Source organism: Rhinatrema bivittatum, chromosome 13 (assembly GCF_901001135.1).
Source record: "Rhinatrema bivittatum chromosome 13, aRhiBiv1.1, whole genome shotgun sequence".
Classification (NCBI taxonomy): Eukaryota; Metazoa; Chordata; class Amphibia; order Gymnophiona; family Rhinatrematidae; genus Rhinatrema; species Rhinatrema bivittatum.
This window is the reverse complement of record NC_042627.1, coordinates 82,355,292-82,377,974: the sequence shown is the minus strand read 5'-3', so window position 1 is coordinate 82,377,974 and position 22,683 is coordinate 82,355,292. Positions and strand designations below refer to the sequence as shown.

Below are 22,683 nucleotides of genomic sequence, written 5' to 3'. Positions count from 1 at the left end.
CCACGGGCACACATTTTAAAACCACAAGCAGGCCACGTACCCATATTCCAGCAGCACAAGCAGACCACGGGCACACATTTTAAAACCACAAGCAGGCCACGTACCCATATTCCAGCAGCACAAGCAGACCACGGGCACACATTTTAAAACCACAAGCAGGTCATGTACACATTTTTTTAAATACTACAAACAGGCCATGGGTACATAGAGGACCACAAGCAGGTGATGGGCAAACATTTTAACACCACTCACAGACCACATATATATATCTGAGCACCACAGTGTAAATGAAGAGTGATTTGTGTGTGAAAAGCTTTGAGAGAAAAGCTGCAGATTTCCATAAGCTCTCGGATAGCCACAGGACCCCATTTCTTACAGAGTTCTACATTCTTCAGTTGTCTGAGCTGCATTTCATAGGGAAACACGACTGAATACCTTCAGAAAAAGCTGAAAACCCCCGAATAAGAATTTTACTCTTCTGTTTTGCCAACAAGGTCTTCCATAAAAGTGAGAGGTCATGGAGATTCCACTGGTGACCTTCAAGCAGACCTTCCACGTGGGCTGTGGCCAAGGCCCCTGTGTCCTCATCCAGAGACGTGATCACCCACACACACACGCACTGCACAACGCTGGTGCCCTGGCAACAGACAGAGGGATTACGGTAACAACATTAAACAGCACTGGACATCGAGATTTCATCAGTGCAACTGTACGAAATGTTTTACATACCAAGCCCTTACCTGGGTCAAGAAAAGATACCTACAACCCGACCATCCCCAAGGGAAAGAGGATAATTACATCACCCACTCTATCCTCCTCTGTGACAGAATTAATATAGTGATCAGCTCCATCTCCCACCCTAGGGAGGTTACAGGATTGTTTCAGGAGCCCCCTGAGAAGAGCAAGGTTAAGAGAACACAAACCCTTTTGCTTACCAAGAGCATCAGAAGCAACAGTGAGTCACTCACCTTCAGACAAGCAGCCAGGACACTCAGGATGGGAGCTCGCTGCCGCATGGCCTCCACCAGCAGGAAATGGCAAACGTCAAGCTCCTCCTGACACTGAAGGAGAACATGAAAGACACCACTGGCCCCGGCTGGCCCCGGCTCCCCACACTCTGTGTCACGGCCTTCGCTCATCCTGCAAGATGCCCCAGGGGGTGCCCACTCCCCACAGAATTCCTGCTCCATACCCGAAGGAGAGAAACACTGCAAGTTCTCAAAGGCCAGACCCAAGTGATATTGCAGGGTGGGGCTGAAATCTTTCAGAGCAGACTTAACCTAAAATAAAAATGATAGCCCCCATCACCAAAGATGCTTAAACCTCTCCTTACAGTTCCTGAAGGTTATTCATTTTCAAGTACCAGAAAAGCAGACTATGAATAAAATAAATACAAATAAATGGGTAACATTACTGCACAGACATGAGCAGGAATTAAAACAGAACAACATAGTTGGCAAAGCTGGAGAAGGGATGGTAGGGGCAAGGGCCCATCTCTCTCAGCTAAGACGGGACCTCACATTGCACAATCACAGGTAACGCTCATAAATGATACCGAGGCTGAAAGCAAAGTAAGATATTGCAATAGAATGAACAGATCTTCTGTTATAGCTTCTCCACCGTACCACACAAAAGCTCCTTGCATGTTAATTTAGAAATCCAATGTGTAAATCAGCTACACTGCTCATTAAATGCCCCAGCTGCTAACAGTGAACCACCAACAATGGTGTTTCCTGTGCATACCCAGGTGTTTCCTGTGCATACCCAGATCAATCCAGACACGTGGGTTTTGCAGAGAACCAAACCTTTGAGGCACTGCTACATATCTGAAATGCCCTGGCTGCCTACAGTGAACCACCAGCAATGGTGTATATAAAGGCAAAAACCACAAAAGCCCAGAGAAAGGTTTGGAGAAGAAGAGCAGACAGCTCTGAGAAACGTCTGGTGACGATGACTGAAACAAGCTGTACTTGTACTTGTACGTACTGCATGTGCTCAGCAGCAGTACAAACTTGTAAGAAAGCTTTGGAAGAAGGAGCCACTCAGTGCGTCACAGATGGTTCTGCTTTCATGGGGACAAGCTGGGCCAGTCCTGGCTCCACCACATATGCGAGTTGCACGAATATTCAGTTCTATGTTCATGGGGACAAGCTGGGCCAGTCCTGGCTCCACCACATATGCGAGTTGCACGAATATTCAGTTCTATGTTCATGGGGACAAGCTGGGCCAGTCCTGGCTCCACCACATATGCGAGTTGCACGAATATTCAGTTCTATGTTCATGGGGACAAGCTGGGCCAGTCCTGGCTCCACCACATATGCGAGTTGCACGAATATTCAGTTCTATGTTCATGGGGACAAGCTGGGCCAGTCCTGGCTCCACCACATATGCGAGTTGCACGAATATTCAGTTCTATGTTCATGGGGACAAGCTGGGCCAGTCCTGGCTCCACCACATATGCGAGTTGCACGAATATTCAGTTCTATGTTCATGGGGACAAGCTGGGCCAGTCCTGGCTCCACCACATATGCGAGTTGCACGAATATTCAGTTCTATGTTCATGGGGACAAGCTGGGCCAGTCCTGGCTCCACCACATATGCGAGTTGCACGAATATTCAGTTCTATGTTCATGGGGACAAGCTGGGCCAGTCCTGGCTCCACCACATATGCGAGTTGCACGAATATTCAGTTCTATGTTCATGGGGACAAGCTGGGCCAGTCCTGGCTCCACCACATATGCGAGTTGCATGAATATTCAGTTCTATGTTCATGGGGACAAGCTGGGCCAGTCCTGGCTCCACCACATATGCGAGTTGCATGAGTATTCAGTTCTATGTTCATGGGGACAAGCTGGGCCAGTCCTGGTTCTAGTCTATTGCATACACTGAAATGTAGCTCCAATTTCCCTAAGAAAAACAGGGCTACATCTTCCTGCATGCAGCTGGGGAAGCAGGACTGTCTTAGCTTGTGCCCTGAACATGGAACAGTAATGTCACGCTGAATATAAATCCTGTTTAGCCATGGGAATGGATTCTTCCAGGCTCAGCTGACTGTTCCTCACCTGCTTGAGCCAGCTGAATGTCCATCACTTGACCCATGTGTTCACCCTTTGGAATGGGCCCTCTCATACATGGGTTGCTTGTTGCCTGCATATCCCTCAGTCGTTGCATACATGGCCATGGATACCACAGACTCCTAACCCTAAGACATCTGAAACCATTTCTCAACCCTGAAGATTTCAGAACTGTCCTACAACTTTATCTTCTCCACCTTCGACTATTGCAACTCCTTACTTATGGGAATACCCTTTTCAAACCTCAAACCACTCCAAATACTGCAGAACTCAGCTGCCAGAGTCCTAACAGGAACAAAAGGAAATGACCATATAACACCCATATTGACCTCACTTCACTGGCTTCCTATTACTGCACGCATTGCCTACAAAGCAATGACCATTATTCACAAAATTTTAAACAATGATCATCAAGGTCTAAACACTCTTAACATAACTCCTCAAAATCCCTCAAGAAACCTATGCTCCAATAACTCAAGTTACTTAAACATCCCAACCATCAAAGATGCACATCTGGCAACAACAAGAGAGAGAGCCTTCTCCATCACCTCCCCCAAACTTTGGAACGCCCTACCTGAAGTCCTGAGATCCCAACACAACATAAAAACCTTCAAAGACGACCTAAAAACACTAATGTTTCGCAAATTCTTCACTGACCCTCATCCATCTGACCACACCAACCATGAAATGAACTCTCAGCTATAATCTCCAACTAAGCATGCTTACCCTCCTCACCCAACCTAATAATGCTTACTGGACTGGATATGTTTATCTCTGTAAATGCTCACATTGTTATATTTCAAAACTGCTAAAAATGTTCACTTTGTAAACCGTTATGATGGCTCTACTGAATGACGGAATATAAAACTCCTCAAATAAATACATAAATAAATAAATACATAAATAAAATGGAATGGATCCTCACCTGCCCGTTGGGCTATTTGCTGTGTGAATATTCCTTACATGCTTTGGCTGCTTGTTGTGTTTCTGTCATCTCTTGATCCATGTGTTTATTTCATGAATTAGTTCCTCGCACATTTCCCACAGAGCTGAAGGTTTATTCTGGGTAATCACATGTAAATGCAAGGTAACTATTCCTGGCCTGCTCATTTAAACCTGTGACACTGCTTCCTCACCTGCTCAGGCTGAAAATTGTGGGTCTGGATTTGTACGATAAACTGCAGCCAATCATGAGCCCTTGCACACACTCTCAGGTATTGTGGGTTCAGCTCGATTGCGTGGATTTTACAGAACTTCATTACCAGGTCCCACTGTTGACTTGCCTCACTCGACACCCTGGGGTCAAATTGAAAAGGAGAAAAGAAGCATTGCTAATTGTTAGGGATAATATGTTGACAACATCTGCCAGGCTGTGCAGCGAGGAGGAGCAGGTAAGCTGTGCTTTCTGCAGCACAGAGCACTATCAGGACGCAGGTGCCCTAAACACGAGCAAATATTTCAGCAGCCGGCCCAGGGGCTGAGTGACAGTGAGCTGCACTGACCTAAGCCTTCCCCTTTCCTACCTGTGTTGGGAGCACTCACCGCCATTTCGTCATCATGAAACTTCCATACCTCATGGCCAGATTTAAGGCCCCAGAGGATGCCCTGACTGAGGACTGAGTGAGCTGGGAGGGGATAGAAAAGAGAGGAAAAATCCAGTGGTAAAAGCAAAGGCAGGCTCATGGCCTGAGCAGGAGGAAAGAGATAGGATCTGAAATCTGCGCACGTGACACAGTCTCCAGCAAGATGAAGATGTGGCTTCTCACCTGCTCGCATGCCCCTCTACAGCGTCCTGCAGACCGACTAGCAGCTCCTCCGCACAGGCCCTCTCATGCTCCACCAAACCACACAGCTTTTCTGCTACAAAAACAAAACACAGGCTTGAGAGTTCTCAGAAAACACCTGGGTGCCTTGAGAGGTAATAAGGCGCAAGATGTAGCCATTTTTAGTGACGAGGACAGACATCAGGGCACTGCATGCACATATGTGGACAGAGTGGCATGGCTGATCGCTCACTACCTACAAACCAAAGGGGAGAAGGAAGGTTATTGATGAAGCTAAACAGGCAGGTAATGTCACTCCCATCAGCCCCTCAAAATATGCTGGGGGACGTGTATGGCATCACAGGGAGTGCTTAGGGATATGGTGTTTGGTAGGGGAGCGTCACAGGGAGTGCTGAGTGAACGAATATGAGGTAGTGAGGTCTTACTGACGGGCCGATACAGAAAGAAACGCGGGAGAGCCTGCGAGTGCCCGCAGACCAGTGCCCTGGGCACACGATTCAGTACCGGCCTGCATGCAAATTAGGGTTCGCAGTAAAAGGAGGCGCTAGGGACACTAGCGCGTCCCTAGCGCCTCCTTTTTGACGGAAGCAGCGGGTTTGACAGCCAACATTCAATTTTACCAGCCTTGGTTCTCGAACCCGCTGACAGCCAAGGGTTCAGAAAATGGATGCCAGCAAAACTGAGCGTCCGTCTTCCAACCCACGGGCAGAAATTTTTATTTTTTAAAATTTTTGGGGCCTCTGACTTAATATCGCTATGATATTAAGTCGGAGGGTGTATAGAAAAGCATTTTTTTCTGCTTTTCTGTATACTTTCCCGGTGCTGGCTGCACATTTTACTTTCTGTATCACTCGGGAATAACTAATAGGCCCATCAATATGCATTTGCATGCTGCGGGTGCTATTAGTTTCGGGGGGGGGGGGTTGGCCGCGTGTTTTCGACGCACTATTACCCCTTACTGTATAAGGAGTAAAAATAGCGCGTCGAAAACGCACGGCCAAACGTGGGCTAACAGTGCGTCCCGCCGGAGCGCACCTTACTGTATCGTTAACTTTGTAGGGAGGGATGTCTGACTGAGAAGGTGTCACAAGGAGTTTTGGGTGACAGTGTGAGACAGGGAGGTATCCATAGCAAGTGCTGCATAACTATGGCGAGGAAGGGAATCAGTCACAGAGTGCTGGATGACATTGGGTTGGCTAGGGAGGTCTTACTGTGGGGTCTCCCAGGGAATGCATGGTGACAGAGAGGATGTCATAGAGAATTCTGGGTGATAGTGAGAGGCACAGGGAGGTCACACTACAGATAAGACACATGGTGCTCTGGCTCAAACAGTACGGACAGCAGTGGGTTAGGAGGGGGTAAGTGACGGAGAGTGCCTGATGATGGTGTATAGGGAGGGAGGGCACAGGGAGGTCACACTACAGATAAGACACATGGTGCTCTGGCTCAAACAGTACGGACAGCAGTGGGTTAGGAGGGGGTAAGTGACGGAGAGTGCCTGATGATGGTGTATAGGGAGGGAGGGCACAGGGAATTCTGAATGTAGGAAGGTCTTGCAATGGGGTAAGCTCTGGCTGATAGTGTAGGGAGAAGGTACAAAGAGGTCCACAATTCAGCAGCCTGCGGAGCAGCTAAGATATCCGGGTACAGTTATCCAGATAATGTGTGCTCATTTTCAGCTGGTTATGCCTGGATAAAGACAGATGGGTAACTTCTGCTCTGCTCTCCAGCACAACGCGGAATATCTTTCTTCTATCTTTTCCTTCTTTTTTATTATTTTTTTTTTAAATGTACTCCAGACTGCAGGTTTTACACCTCTACCATCTGCTGGAGACAGAGAAATACTGAGGGATTGCAGGTCGCACACTGGTTTAACACAAGTTCAGTAAAGCTTTTCTTCTCTGTCTCCATCTGCTGGCAGGGAGGCAAAACGCATGAGTCTGGACTGATCTGGGTAATGAACAGGAATGGCTCTTTCTGACTGTATTTAGGGAACAGCAGTGCATGCCCTTCCATTTCATAAGGTTCATGTGGCCTGCAAGGGGGCCAGTGAATATTGCAAAATATTCTAAACAGCATTTCCTTCTGACAGTACCTAGCGAGGACCTGAGCCGAGTTGCCTCTTCACTTCCAATCTTGTGACTTAAAATTAGATTTGCAACTTTCACATCGACTCTGAGCTTCAGGCTGTCCAGCCCAAGGCACTCCAGAAAACCCAGACAGGCTGCTCCTATGGAAGGGACATCAAAGGAAGCAAGGCCTAAAGCATAGGCTTCATCCCCTGCCTGCTGAATCCTGAAAACAGAAATCCAATTCCACTTACAACTGGAGATGACAGAAAGTATAAATCACACACAATATATGTACAGACTGGACGATGCTTCTAGGTTGGAACAGTTAGGCTCTGGCAATGAATGGGTTAATGCATGTGCCTGTATGAGTTCAGTCCAGAGTTGGAGAATTTGCCAACACTATGATGGGACATATTTTTGTGTCAAAGTAAAGCACATGGGCAAAATTCAGAGCCAGCAGGATTGCAGTTACGGTGGGTGGTAGTGATTTTATCTTGGCATAGAATGGAAAAGCCACATTGAGATGCTGACACTTCAGATGTGTTTAACTCTGGCGGATGCAGGTCTTTTATTTATGAAGCTTAGCAGAAAAGGATTGCCTTGAAAATAGAAAAGGTTAGAACCACTTTTAAAATAAGAAGATTTGATTCATTAATCAAACTACTTAAGCAATGGCCACAAGCAGTGGTTCTGCAGCTGCCTAGGATTGCCTTAGAGCTGGGGAACACGTCTTCCCCCATATCTAACGTAAACATCTGTTTTCCTAAACAGGGTAGGCTCTGGCTGATTTCTTACACTCTGTTTACGATGTTTCCATGGCACTGGGGTCTCTTGCACTATTACTGGCTAAGGATTTCTTCTCTCATGTGTGTGAGACCAGAATCCCCATCCCTTGCACAATTCCCCACTAGGATTCCCTTCACATACTCACAGCTGCTTCGGGGATTTGCTCTTTGCCAACTGCTGAACCAGAAATGTAGCAAATGCAAACGATGGTCGTCCATGCCGCAGATAGTAAGAAAAATCCATCCTTTCCAGCACGGCGTATTTATTCACCAGATCACGGGAAGAGAAGTGAGGCAGGTCGCTTGAGATATCTGCAATGTGCATCAGAGCGTGCAGCCGTGACTATTCTGCCACGTGCCCCATCCTGGGCTTTCCCCCTCAAACACTGCAACCACAACATGCAAACTGCCCAGCTACTTTTCAACCATGGACTTCGCACTAGTTTTCAAAGGGAATCCTTCCTCTGTGAAAGTTCCTGCACAGCTTGCACCTCTTGTTTGTCTGTGGGAATGTCGCCTTCCACTGCAGGTGAACTCATGATTTTCAAAGACCACATTTCTGCAGGTTAAGCACTCATAGAGGGCAATTTTCAAAAGCCATTTACCCATGTAAAATTGTTTTTGAAAATGGCCCATCCTGCACACTGATAAAATGTGCACACTGTGCATTCCTAGGGCGGGTTCAGGTCAGGAAGGCAAGACCACAATAGTTTTGGATTCTCAAAATTACGTGCACTGTTTTAGTTGGAAAAAGTATCTACTTAAAGAAGCAAATTTCTCATTGACAACTGGTGCAAAATCCAGGAGGTAAAAGCACCCAGGGACTTTTCACTTGCCTGCAAAGTTTTGAAATTTGTTCCCATGTGCACTCCCTGCACATTCACATCCAACCGAACACATCATTGCCTCTGCTCTCCCTCACCTTCCCATACAACCCAAAACATCGCTGGCTCCATTTTCCTTCCACCTTCCTATCCAGCCCAAAACACCGCTATCATCGCTGCTTTCCCTGAAACTTCCCATCCAACCCAACACATGCCGCCTCAACTCGCCCTGTACTGTCCCATCCATTGCTGTCTCTGTGGACCTTGCACCTTCCCATCTAACTCCAAACTCTACTGTGTCTACTCTTCCTGCATTTTCCCATCCAACCCAACACATGCCGTCTTGGCTCGCCCTGTACCTTCCCATCCACTGCTGTCTCTGCGCTCCTTGCGTCTTCCAATCATACTCTACTGTCTCTACTCTTCCTGCGTTTTCCCATCCAAGTCAAGACATCATCACCTCCACTCTACTTGTAGTTCACCCAGATTCGGCGCAATACTCTTCCTGTCCACCACACGTTTAGGTATGGTACTGGATGTTCTTCCCAAACAATTTAAATTTATTTTTCTCCCATAATCATACAATAATGAATATATAAGGGTTCCATCTATTATTGCACATCAGAGTCCTCCACTGGCTGTTGTGACATTCATCACCCCAGGAACGGAAATTAGCAGGTAAGAACCAATTTTCCTTTCCCTGTACGTACCAGGATCAGTCCAGATTCCTGGGATGTACCAAAGCTTCCCTAAGTAGAGTGGGACTGCAAGTGTCCTGCTCGAAGTAAACTCTCACCAAAACTCATGGCCTCTGGAACCTGGACATCCAAATGATAATGCCTGGCGAAAGTGTGCAATGATTTCCAAGTAGCCATCCTATAAATTTCTTGTGGCAAAATTTGCAGACTTTCAGCCCAGGAGGCTGCCTGGGAACGGATAGAATGGGCCTTTACTCCCTTCGGGACAGGACGACTCTGGCAGATGTATGTGAAGCCAATGGCTTCCTTCAACCACCGCACTTTTGACACCTTATGACCCTTTTTTGCACTACTCCAGAGCACAAAAAGGTGATCCAATAACCAGACGCTATTAGTGATTTTAAGATACTGCAACAAAGCACACTTGACATACAAAAGTCGCAACTCTCTAGCATAAGACATCGCAATATCCAAACTCGGGAAAGCTGGAAGCTCCACCGACTGATTTAAGTGGAACGACGATACCACCTTCGGCAGAAAGGAAGGAACTGTCTTCAAGGAGACCCCCTAATCCAAAATCCTCAATAAAGGATCTCTATATAATAAAGCTTGAAGTTCTGAGATCCTTCTAGTGGAACAAATCACCACTAGGAAAACCACCTTCAAAGTGAGATCTTTCATAGCAGCCCTTTTAGGAAGCTCAAACGGTGCCACACACATGCTCCTAAAGACTAAGTTAAGACTCCAGGCGGGACACAGCTTCTGAACCAGAGGGCCCAAATGCTTCACCCCCTGGAAGAAATGCACCACATCTGGATGCACAGCTAGAGCCACTCCCTGCACCTTGCCTTGAAGACAGCCCAAAGCCGCCACCTGAATTTTGAGGGCGTTAAAAGGACAAAACCTTCACCAACTCTTTGCAAAAAGGACAGAATACATGCCACGGACACTCATATAGGATCAACCCCTTGCTCCGCACAAAAGCCTCAAAAACTCTCCATACCCTCACATACATCAAGGAGGTGTAAGTCTTTCTAGCCTACAATAGAGTAGAAATGACATCCTCAGAATATCCTTTTTCCGTTAAGCACTTCCTCTCAAAAGCCAAGTCGCAAGATAGAAGAGAGCTGCCTAATCAGAAAATATGGGGCCTTGATGCAGAAGCTTTGGGAGATGAGCGAGCCTCAACAGACTGTCCACCGCTAGGTTGATCAGATCTGCAAACCAAGGCTCCAAGGCCACTCCGGAGCCAGCAGAATTATGTCCCCCGGATGAACCTCCACTCGCTGCAATATCTTGCCCACCAGCGGCCATGGCGGGAGCACAGCGCAGAATGTCCTGAGGCCAAGGAGGGAGCAAGGCATTGACCCCCTCTGTTCTGCACTCTCTTCTGCGACTGAAAAAGCTCGGTGCCTTGGCCTTCCGCTGAATTGCCATTAAATTCCTGTGGGGTTTACCCCATCTGCAACTGATGAGGTGCATTGCCTCTGATAACTCCCACGCTCCGGGGAGTTGCCAGTTGAAACAATCAGCTTGCACATTGTCGGTCCCGGCTATGTGAGAGTCTGCTAACAATGCCAGATGCTGCTCTGTCCAGCGGATCAGCTCCCCATCTTCTTGAGCCGCCACTCAATTCTTGGTACCACCCTGCTGGTTGATGTAAGCCATTGTTGTCGCATGGTCTGACCAGATTCTGACTGCACAGCTGCACAAGAGAGATAGAAATGCCCGCAGCACCAACTGCACCACTCTCAGCTTCAAAAGAACTGGTTCCAGGCCTGCGGCCTGCCTCTGGGCTCCTCCTGAAGTCCTACCTTGCCGAAAATGCCTTTACCCTCGAAACTGAGAATGCAAAGGAAAAGAACGGTTTTCTTTTTTTGGAAAAGCCTGACTTTTTTTTTTAAAGCTTTACTACAAAGACAAAAAGGACGTCCCTGTAAGAAGAGTGGCAGCAGGCTCTGCTAATCCTCCTGGAGGTGAGGAAACTGAAACCACCAGCTTTCTGCTTCCGGCGCGGAAGGACTAAGCAACCAAGGGTCTCCGACTCCCTGCTCGTACACCTCAGAACCAGGAAGGATGGCTCCACCAGGAACTACCAACCTCCTGGAAGGAAAATCTCCAATTTTTATTTTAACTAGGTTCAGAACTGCAGGTTTTGCACCTCTACCAGACTGGGATAGGCATTTTGCTTTGCTGCCTTTTTTAGAATTTTCTTGGTCCTTGTACTCTGTTTTATTTTTTTTCCTTCTTTTACTTAAGTACAGAGTATTAGTTTTTAGTTTATTAAGAAAGTACATAAACTTTTGCACAGGGATTTGAAATGAATTGTATTCATCTCTACTTTTAATATCTTTTGTTTTATCTTTTTATTTTTCTTAATTACTTGATTTTTATTTTTATTATTTAACTTATGTTTAAACAAAGTTGGAAAGTAATTATCGCATTTTTATTTGTAATTATTTGATTTTTATTTATTTTGTCTTACCTTTTATTTGACTATGTAAACCGCTTTGATCAATTATGCAATTGCTAAAATGGTATAGAAATAATTTAAATAAATAAATACTGGAGTCAGAGAAATACTGAAGGACTGCAGGTGGCCCACCAGATTAAGAGGCAGTGTCTGTGAAACTTTGTCTCCATCTGCTGGAAGGGAGGCAAAACCCAGGAGTCTGGACTGATCTGGGTATGTACAGGGAACATACTTTGCTGTTTTCTTTTGAGCATACTAGCAAGAAGTTTTCCCGCTTATTACCATGCTCATAAAATGTTTGCTGCATATAGCGCATTGAGATCTCTATTTGTTCCACTTGCAGCACCTCTAACTCCTTTCTTTGGAAAATTAGCCTCTTCCAAACCCTCCTAGAACAAGTACTATTCATGTATAGTTTCTAATTTTGAAATCTCCTTTAGCCATTTTGATCTTTTTCTGGTAACTTGTATAGTTTATGATTTTACCTTCAGAGTCTCCCATAGCATAACCAGATTATACTGATCTGTGGCATTAATTTCTTGAAACTCTGCAATCTCCAGTTTTATCATCTTTTGAAAATTTATATCATTCAAAACTGAAGGATTGAGCCGCCAGGAACGTGTTGATGTAAGGAATTGTCATAGGCGAATACCAATTTCAATAGGATTATGATCAGATAAACTACAATTCAGCACATCTGCTGAGGTAATGTTAAACGTCCCTTGTGAACATAGAAACATGTCCAGGTTACTGTAAGAGTGTTGGACAGCTGAGAAAAATGTATAATCCCTGTCTGTCGGATTACGCATTCTCCAAATACCCACCCAATTCAGACTCTTCATTAAATTATTGAGACCTTGATTAGGTTCCAACATTCCTCGCACCTTTGCAGATCTGTCTTTCACAGGGTCAATGCAAACTCAACCAAGTGAACTCAGCCAAGTTATAGTAATAATTTTACATTTAATTCGTGGCTCCACAGACACCCAATGTAGCTCCTTTAAAACAGGAGTAAAATGATCAGACAAGGGGCTACCTGCTGCATTCATCAGTAGCTGAAGGGCATTTAGGTGGAGGCTTGGTAAAGCAATATAAAGTGCATTGCAATAATCCAAAATAGATAAAACAAACGCATGCATAATTGTTTTAAAATCTTTTACAAAAAAGATCTTTTAATCGCCTTAAAATCCTAAGTTTAAAAAATCCTCTTTTTACTACCCCATGTAAATGATAATGCAAATTAAAAGCTGCATTTAGATTTAGCTTGGTAAGTTACATTCAGGTCCTTTTCTCCAGAGGGCTAACTGTGTACCTGAAGCAATGGAGAGAGACGTGACAAGCAGCAGCAGCAGGATTTGAACTCTAATCACAAAAGGTAACCTTAGCATCTGAAGTCAAAAGAATGAGCAGGCCACCGGCAAGGGGAGAACAATAAGCAGAGCTACAGAACTGCGCTTCTGGTAGAGATGAGAACTTCTTTTAAGTTAAATAGGAATAGCAAAATATAAAGCTAGCCATTAGATAAGACAATATCAATTGCTCTGGCATCTCTCAGAATTCAAACTGTAACTTTGCCCACTACTGTTTGATTTGAAAACAAACCTGACTTTCCTCCGATGGCAAGAGTGTTAGCAGACTGCCATCCAAAGAGCCGGGCAGGATCAAAGGGAGACAATGCCTGAAGAAAGAGAAGAGACACACAAGAGATTGAAAATTGCAGCAAATCAAGTTTTCATGTCACCAAGTCTATGCTAAAGGGAAGGGGAAGGAAAATTGGTTCTTACTTGCTAATTTTCGTTCCTGTAGTACCACAGATCAGTCCAGACTCCTGGGTTTTGCCTCCCTGCCAGCAGATGGAGACAGAGAAGAAAAGCTTTACTGACACTTAACCTAGCGTGCCACCTCAATATGACCTAAACCCATGAAGATTAGACTAACTATAACTGAGACCCTGAAACCCTCTCAACTAGCACAAGGGAGGCAGAGCCTCTATGAAAAACTCATTCCAACAACATTAAGCAAAACATCATTTAACCAAAAATTGCCATGACAAGTGGGCTTTACTGAACTGGCAGAGTTCTGGGCTGATCTGTGGTAATCCAGGATGAAAATTAGCAGGTAAGAACCAATTTTCCTTTCCTGTTCATACCCCAGATCATACTCCTGTACCCAAGCTCCCTTATACTGGGCGGGAATGTGATGGACCCGCTCACAATACACTCTCTCTAAAATCCAGAACTCGGACATCCAACTGGGAATGCCTGGAGAAAGTGCATAATAACTTCCAAGTAGCCGCCCGAAATATTCATTGTGAAGAAACCAGCTAACTCGGCCCATAAATTTGCTTGCACCTGAGTCGAGTGAGCCCTTAGAACCTTCGACACTATTGTGTCCTTCAGCTATCTCGCAACAGTAGCCTTGGATGCCTTGCATACCTTTTTTGGCCCATTCCAAATCACAAAAATTTGATCTGATTTCCGGAAACTATTAGTCACCTAGAGATACCTTAGCTGCATATCAAAACACACAAAGTTCCTTCACATGTGGCACAGACAAATCCAAATTTGAAAAGGTAGGAAGTCCCACTGTTTGACCAAGATGAAAGGCTGAAACAAACTTCAGCAGAAATAAGAGCACTGTTCACAAGGACACCCCATGCTCCATAAACTGAAGAAAGGGATCTCTACAAGACAAAGCCTGAAGCTTTGAAATTCTTCTGGCCAAAGTGCCAAGAAAAATCTCTTTTAGGATTAAATCTTTTAGAGTCATGCTCCTCAATGGTTCAAGTGGAGCCTCACACAACACCCTCATCACCTAATTAAGATTCCTTGAGGGCACAACTTCCATACTGGGGGCTGTAAATGTTTTGCCCCTCGAAGAAAATGAATCACAGCTTGAAGCGAGGCCAGGGCCACACCCTGCACCTTACCTCGAAGACAGCCTATAACTGTTATAAGTACCTGAAGGGAATTATAGGCCAGACCCCTCACTAGACCTTTTTGCAAAAAGGTTGAAGTATGGGAAATTGAAGCCCAAGTAGACTGCATGCAGTTTAACACAGCAAGCCTCGAAAATCCTCCACACCCTAACATAAGCCAAAGATGTGGACAGCAGTCCAGCCTGTAGTATGGCAGTAATAATATCTTTGGGATACCCCTTCCATCTCAAGTGTTTCCTCTCAAAAACAAAGCCACAAAACAGAAGCAATCCATCTGATCTGCAAATATGGGACCTTGGCGCAATCGTCTCAGAAGGTAACTGAACTTTAACGGACTGTCCACTGCCAAGTTTACTAGGTCAGCGAACCATAGCTGACATGGCCATTTCGGAGCTATGAGAATCACTTTGCTCGATGTCTCTCTATGTGCTGTAGCAACCTGCCATGGGGGAAAGTCGTAGAGTTCCCAGTAGCCATGGTAGCATCAGAGTATCGATTCCTTCTGCTCCATGTTCTGTAAAAGGATGCTGCTTTGGCATTTTGTCTCAGCGCCATCAAGTCCATGCATGGCGTTTCCCACCTGGCCCGAAAGAGAAGCATTGCTTCCTCTGATTGCTCCCATCCTCTGGGGTCCAACTTTTGCCTGCAGAGAAAATCCACTTGCATATTGCCCCCTCCCCCCCGGCTATGTGAGATGCTTCCAAAACTGCCAGGTGCTGCTCTGCCCAGTGAACGAACAAATTAGCCTCCTGAGAAACCATCTGATGTTTGGTCTCTCCCTGTTGGTTGATATAACTCACCGTTGCTTCATTGTCCAATAGAACTCGCTCTACCCAACCTTGTAACCGTGGCAGAAAGGAAAACAAGGCTAAGCACACCACTCATCTCTAACCGATTCATAGATTATGTCGTCTTCTTTACCCATTGACCCTAAGCAGTCTGGCCCTGACACACCACTCCCCAATCGGAAAGGCTGGCGTTGACAGTCCCTATCAACCAATCCAGGATTTCCAATTCCATCCCCCGTTCCAGAATGACTAAGACATCACGAAAGATCATTCCTAGACTCCCCCCTGAGGGGAAGAGGAATTTGAACTCCTCCAATAACGGGATCCAATGGGAGGGGAGCACTAAACAAAGGGGCCACATATGTACAAATGCCCAGGGATTTAGATCTGGCATCAATGACAAACCCCCCTGACCTGCAAACAGTCCCAAACTCTGGGCACCTTAATTCCTAACAGGTAGCCAATATGACTCTGCAGCTTCATCATTCTGTCCTCCGTAAGAAACCCCTTGCCAGTCCCCTAGTACTCAAAAGGATAGGGATGACATTGATGGCTCTTTGCTAGGTTCACCATCCAGCCCAGAACCCTCAACCTCTCTAGGACCCGCTGTACTACCAGCTGACAGAGGTCCACCGACTTTGCCCAAATGAGCCAGTCAACCAGATATGGGAGTACTAGTACTCCTTCCTTCTGAAGGGCTACTACCACTATCAACAATATTTTGGTGAATGTACACAGCGCTGTCACCAAACTGAAAGGAAGGGCATAAAAGTGAAATTGGTCTCCTAGAATCATAAACCACAGGAACTTCTGGTGCTCGAGATATGTAGGTATGCCTCTGTGAGGTCTAGTAATACCAGGAATGCATCTCCATTCAAAACTATTGTATCTTAAGGGTCGCATCGACTGTCTTTATATCCAAAATTGATTTGAATATTCCTTCCTTTTTCAGAACCACAAAATAAATGGAATACTGACGTTTTTCCCCATTCTTCTCAGGGAACCAGCACCTTTGCTCTTAGCTGTTGCAAATGATCCACCGTGTTGCAAATTGCTACCTGTTTGGCATAAGTAGCACAAGGAGAGATGATAAAGATTTCCCACACTGGGCACGCAAATTCTAATGCATAGTCACCTTTTATCACTCCCAAGACCTACTGGTCCATTATGATGGTCCAACTCCTCATAAAAGTAGGCCAACTGTGTCCCCCGTCCCCCCCAATAGCCAGAAGAGAAGCATGAACCAGTCTCATTTCATTGAGAAGATGTAGCTCCCCCAGTTCCTTGACCAGGGGTATCTCGGGTTGGCTTTCACCCACTTCAAAAGGACTAGATTCTGCCCGAGAATCTCTTTCCCCCTACAACTTGTCCTATGACAATTTATGTCCCTTGGACTCTCCCAGATGCTTCACCAGCTGCACTAAATCCTCCCTAAACATGCTCTTCAATGGGAGGGTCTTGCTAAAACCGCTGACATCATAACTCCGGAGAAAGTCCTAATAAAGTCACATGAGGCATCCACCATATAGACCACCGCTTCCTCCAAGCATTCTGTGTGCTTCATGGAGGACGATGACATCTCCTTCGTCTGCAACTGCAAACCCAGCACAAACAAGCTCTCTGCATAACACTGCTGCATATCCACTATTCTGATACCCAAAGCAGAAATCTCAAAATTCCTCTTAAGGTGAACTTCCAGCTTTTGGTCCTGCACATCTTTCAGTGTGGTGGACCCTGTCACTAGAACGGTGGTTTCCTTGGACACCACTGAAGAAGCATAAAAAACCTGAGCAGCTCATCTGGTAATGGATACAATTTTGCCTTCAGTCTGGTCTGAGGAATATCCCACTCTCTGATCATTAACTTTTTCACTGACTTGTGGAAAGGCCTTTGCAGGACCTCTCAAGCCAACCATGACAGGATCCACCCCCTTCCTGTGGCACTTTGATGCCCAGCTCCTCAAGCACATGCGGAATCATAGGTCACAATTCATCTTTGCGAAACAGCCAGTGTTCTTGGGGTCATCCCCCTTGGCCACTGGCACTTCTTCCAGATCAGACAATTCCGGAGCAGACTGCTCCCGGGGAATCCACTACCAGCTCTTCTGAATCCTCTGGGATTGCGCGGCTACCCAGCCAAGCCGAGAACCCTCTGGAGCCACCTAGATGGCTTTTTCTCAGTCACCTTAGGCCTCTTTGTAGGCTGCAGGCAACTTTGTGGAAGACTCTGAGAACAAGGCTGCCTCTCCCCTGCTGCCTTTATAGCCTGATACTCCCGATGCATGAGCAGCACGAGTTCTGAAGAGATCCTCAGAATCCTCCCCCAGGTGGGATTCCCCTTCTTCAGAAGCTGCCTGCATCTCTGTGGCATTTTAGACGGCAGGTAATAAGGGAGGAGGGGAATCCCCACCTCCCCAGGAGCTGCTCACACTGCTCAAGATGGCTGCCATTTCTGCGCTGACAGGGAACGTGCTCCCAACCCTGAGCCAGCATTGCCTGAACAGTCCTCTCTCTTGGAGACGCAGTGGGTGCGCATAAGCAATCACTAGAGCGTCGCACATGCGGCTCTCCACAAGCTTTTAACGTAACTCTTCACCGGCGCCAAGGTCTGCCTCGCCAGGAATCCCCCCAGCCATCGCTTGAGACCACCACGCCTGCTGAGCAATCCCTGCTCACCAAGAGAGGCAGTCGCAACCCAGATCTCCTGCAGTCACAGCTGTGGAACCTTTTTTTATTTTTTTAAACTTTACTGTCCCAAACACATTTTATTTAATTATTATTATATTTTGGATACGTTTTATTTGCAGTTAATATTTTATACATATTTTATTCTCTCTTTTTTATTGTAGTACTCTTATGTATGAATTTAGGAATTGAAACTGGATTAGAAACTTTTATGCAAATGTTGTAAACCGTTATCATGGAATCCACCGTATGACGATATATAAAGATTTGTAAATAAAATAAAGAAAGAAGATAAAGAATACTTCCCTGAAAGTGGCAGAACTGATTGCTGGATCCACAGGGCTCTCCAGAGGAAGGAGGGAATTGGAGCACCAGTTGTCTGAAACCCCCCATGGTGTTCGGTGCAAGCCTTAGCAAAGGTCACCAACCCCTTCTCACCCGCCTCAGCTACACTGGGTGGCCTCATCAGGTACCTAATAAGCCCCTGGGAGGACTCCAAAACTTCTCTCTTCTCCTTCTTGGATTTATTTATTTATTAAATATGCTCCAGACTGCAGGGGTTGCACCTCTACCATCTGCTGCAGTAAAGAAATACTGAGGGACTGCAGGTGGCACGCTCGGATATGGAGCAGTGTCAGAAAAGATTTTCTTCTCTGCTGGCAGGGAGGCAAAACTTGGGAGCCCGGACTCACCTTTGTATGAACAGGAACAGACCAGAGCTCTCTCACTGCTTCCAGTATCTGTGCAGAGGGGAAGGGTCAGACCAGAGCTCTCACCCTGCTTCCAGTACCTGTGCAGAGGGGAAGGGACAGACCAGAGCTCTCTCACTGCTTCCAGTACCTGTGCAGAGGGGAAGGGACAGACCAGAGCTCTCACACTGCTTCCAGTACCTGTGCAGAGGGGAAGGGACAGACCAGAGCTCTCTCACTGCTTCCAGTACCTGTGCAGAGGGGAAGGGACAGACCCGAGCTCTCTCACTGCTTCCAGTACCTGTGCAGAGGGGAAGGGACAGACCAGAGCTCTCACCCTGCTTCCAGTACCTGTGCAGAGGGGAAGGGACAGACCAGAGCTCTCTCACTGCTTCCAGTACCTGTGCAGAGGGGAAGGGACAGACCAGAGCTCTAACACTGCTTCCAGTATCTGTGCAGAGGGGAAGGGACAGACCAGAGCTCTCTCACTGCTTCCAGTAGCTGTGCAGAGGGGAAGGGACAGACCAGAGCTCTCTCACTGCTTCCAGTAGCTGTGCAGAGGGGAAGGGACAGACCCGAGCTCTCTCACTGCTTCCAGTATCTGTGCAGAGGGGAAGGGACAGACCAGAGCTCTCTCACTGCTTCCAGTACCTGTGCAGAGGGGAAGGGACAGACCAGAGCTCTCACACTGCTTCCAGTATCTGTGCAGAAGAGCAGCATGCACAGAACAGAGGCTGAGTTGCTCCCTAGTGCTGCAGCTGAAAGCAGATACCGCTCAGAGGAGTAGAAACTCAGCCACTCCCTCCTGCTCAAAACGTTCAGAATTTTCTTCAACACAGACAAATTCTCCCAGATTTTGCTGAAACATTGCCACGGCTTATGGTTTATCACACATTTGCAATGACAATTTCATGTTTAACATCCTGGGACTGAGACTCATTCTGTCAACCTCAAGCACTGTCTTGGAAAAGGCAAGAGAATGGAAGAAGTTTGCTGAATTCTCTATAACTGCACAGTTCTGATTGTGAACGTTTGGTAAATAATGTGTGTGTGCTGCCACTGATATTTCTCCTTCAGTGATACACTTCACACCTCCTCTCATGTTCTCAGGTGTTGAGTCTGATTAAATAAACTTTCTAAACTCGGACAATAGTGGCAGAGGTGCTTTAAAAAGCAATCTGTGGATTTTTTCCTGGTCTCTGTATGTTACTGCACTCCAGAGGTGTTGGCGTGCTTCATGTATAACAATTCCCAGCTAGAGACCCTCCTATCTACCTCCCTGATTTTTCTTTTCTCTCAGCATGCTGTAATATCTAACACACAATCACCAAAACTGTCAACCGTTCTGATAAACATCATAAAAGATTTCTAACTAACGCTTTTCTAACTACTGTAAACCGTTCTGATGGCGAAACCGAATGACGGTGTACAAAACCCAATAAATCTGAATTATAAAGCAAGTGTCACTACCTGAATCAGATGATAGAGAGAGATGTCAGCTGGAAGAAGGCCCTGGGTCTGGGGAAACAACGCGGCTTTCAGTTTGGGGTAAGGAGCCAATGCCATTTTTAACAGCTGTGGATCCGTCTCAGTCTCCTCCTTCTGACCAAATACCTGTGGGAAAAGCACAGGTTCCCAAGAAGGGTTCAGCAGCTCTGTGGTTTCACATTTACAAGCAGGTGAAGAAACACCTTCTCCTACAGCCCTGCTGTCCGGCTGGGTGAGTCCCGTGCCAGGCAAAGAGAAACAAGGGACGAGCACACGACCTGGCTCGTACAACACATCTTAAGCTACTGCTGGAAAGTTGAAGCTGTTAAGGGCCTGTGCACTAAGGGGTAGATTTTAAAAGAAGCGCGATCAGCCTACTTTTGCTTGCGCATCAGACTCAAGCAAAAGTACGCTGGATTTTAGTGGATACGCGCGGAGCCGCGCGTATCCACTAAAATCCTGGATCGGCGCGCGCAAGGCTATCGATTTTGTATAGCCTGCGCGCGCCGAGCCGCGCTGCCTCCCCCCGTTCCCTCCACGGCCGCTCCGAAATCGGAGCGGCCTCGGAGGGAACTTTCCTTTGCCCTCCCCTCACCTTACCCTCCCTTCCCCTACCTAACCCACCCACCCGGCCCTGTCTACACCCCCCCCCTTACCTTTGTCGGGGGATTTACGCCTCCCGGAGGGAGACGTAAATCCCCGCGCGCCAGCGGGCCTGCTGCGCGCCGGGCCGCGACCTGGGGGCGGGTACGGAGGGCGCGGCCACGCCCCCGGGCCGTAGCCACGCCCCGTACCCGCCCCCAAAACGCTGCCGACACGCCCCCGCAACGCCGCGCGCTCCGGCCCCGCCCCCCGACACGCCCCCCTCCGAGAACCCCGGGACGTACGCGAGTCCCGGGGCTCTGCGCACGCCGGGAGGCCTATGTAAAATAGGCTTCCCGGCGCGCAGGGCCCTGCTCGCGTAAATCCGCCCGGTTTTGGGCGGATTTACGCGAGCAGGGCTCTGAAAATCCGCCCCTAAGTATCTATCCCATACTCTAAATGGGAAAAATCTTTTCTACATTTGTAGCAAAATGCACAAAGCAGAGGAGCTCGTATATACAATTCTGGACAAACATTTAGGTACCCGGTCAAACTGTACAATTCAATAAAGCTGACACAACCTCTACATGGTAGAAAGTTAAGCAGCAAACTCACTGTCCTTGGTAGAAAGATAGACACGACGGGGTCGACATTCAGCCACTCTGTGGCTGTGCTAGTTAGCTGGATATACCGGGCTATCTTAAAGTGAGCACAGCCCTACAGCCCAACTAGAGGTAACCAACTATCTCCCAATATTGGAGTTTGCCAGTTAACGTATGCAGCTAACTCTGCTTCTCCCCGAAACACCCCCAACTTATCCGGCTAGGATTTACTCGGATAAGGGCTGAATATAGCTGGAAAAGCCATTTAGACGGATAACTATTACGTTAGCTATCTAAATGAATAAGGGCCTAGACATACTTCTGAAAATTGTATTTATTTATAGATTTACAAAGTAAATATCAAAGAAAGGCTTGAAAAGGAAATTAACAGATATATGCCAGAAACAAGTCCAAGGATAAACAAAAAAGAATTAGGAAATGTAACTCCAGTCCTGAAATATGATTACAATTCCAATGCTACTGAGTAGAATTACACAGAAAAAAAAAAGTAGCATGAATAGGCTCAAAATAGTAAATCCTTCATTTAGGGCACAAACAGGTCTTATTCCATTACAGAGGATTCAGCCAATGGGGATCCAAGCTCTTTCTTCGAACTGAGAAAAGCAGTAAACTGGGGAGGGTGAAAGCAAATGTGCCATGGTATTCTGTACAAGATGCAGGACATCAGCTCTTCCTTCTACAGGTTTGTACTGCTGGGACAATGCGTTCCCAGCTAGGCAGGGCCAGAGCTGAACCTTTCCTCCCCCTGTCCCTAGTCTGCTCAGGGCTGAGGCTGGAGCATGCACCAGGACTCTGTATCAGGGGGCTGTGAATAGTGGCTGCACAGGAAGCCCAGCTGACCTGGGGGGCTTCCTCCATGGGGGCCAGCACTCCATTTACTTTACTCTGCTCTCTCATCCCAGAAGGTGAGAAGGTACTGCATTCAGCAAACCTGGCCAGAAGCAGCCCACACACACACGGTCGGTCTCACACATTACCTGATTCATCCCTCCAGGGGCATACACAGTGGTTGCCAATGCAAGAAGGGTGTGTCCTTCCAAAAGCATGCTGCTAACCGCAGCCTGGCTGCTAGGAATCAGAATCTGAGCATTCGCAAGGCTGGCCTGGAATATCAGCTGCGCATCTAGGGGAAAAGATTTCTTTATTAAAAAACAAATGCAAGGACTTCACAAGTACTGCAA

At 46.8% G+C, this 22,683-nt stretch overlaps 1 protein-coding gene across 1 annotated transcript in view; it reads right to left on the bottom strand.

Annotated features, from left to right (window-relative positions):
* Positions 1 to 22,683, bottom strand: part of LOC115074851 (spatacsin-like) — an 87,723-nt gene that overhangs the window by 60,513 nt on the left and 4,527 nt on the right. The window contains 10 exon segments of the mRNA XM_029574775.1: positions 436 to 456; positions 458 to 637; positions 969 to 1,280; positions 4,211 to 4,370; positions 4,841 to 4,931; positions 6,954 to 7,153; positions 7,862 to 8,027; positions 13,313 to 13,388; positions 20,280 to 20,423; positions 22,480 to 22,625. Coding sequence (XP_029430635.1) covers positions 436 to 456; positions 458 to 637; positions 969 to 1,280; positions 4,211 to 4,370; positions 4,841 to 4,931; positions 6,954 to 7,153; positions 7,862 to 8,027; positions 13,313 to 13,388; positions 20,280 to 20,423; positions 22,480 to 22,548 — 1,419 coding nt within the window. The 5' untranslated portion in view covers positions 22,549 to 22,625.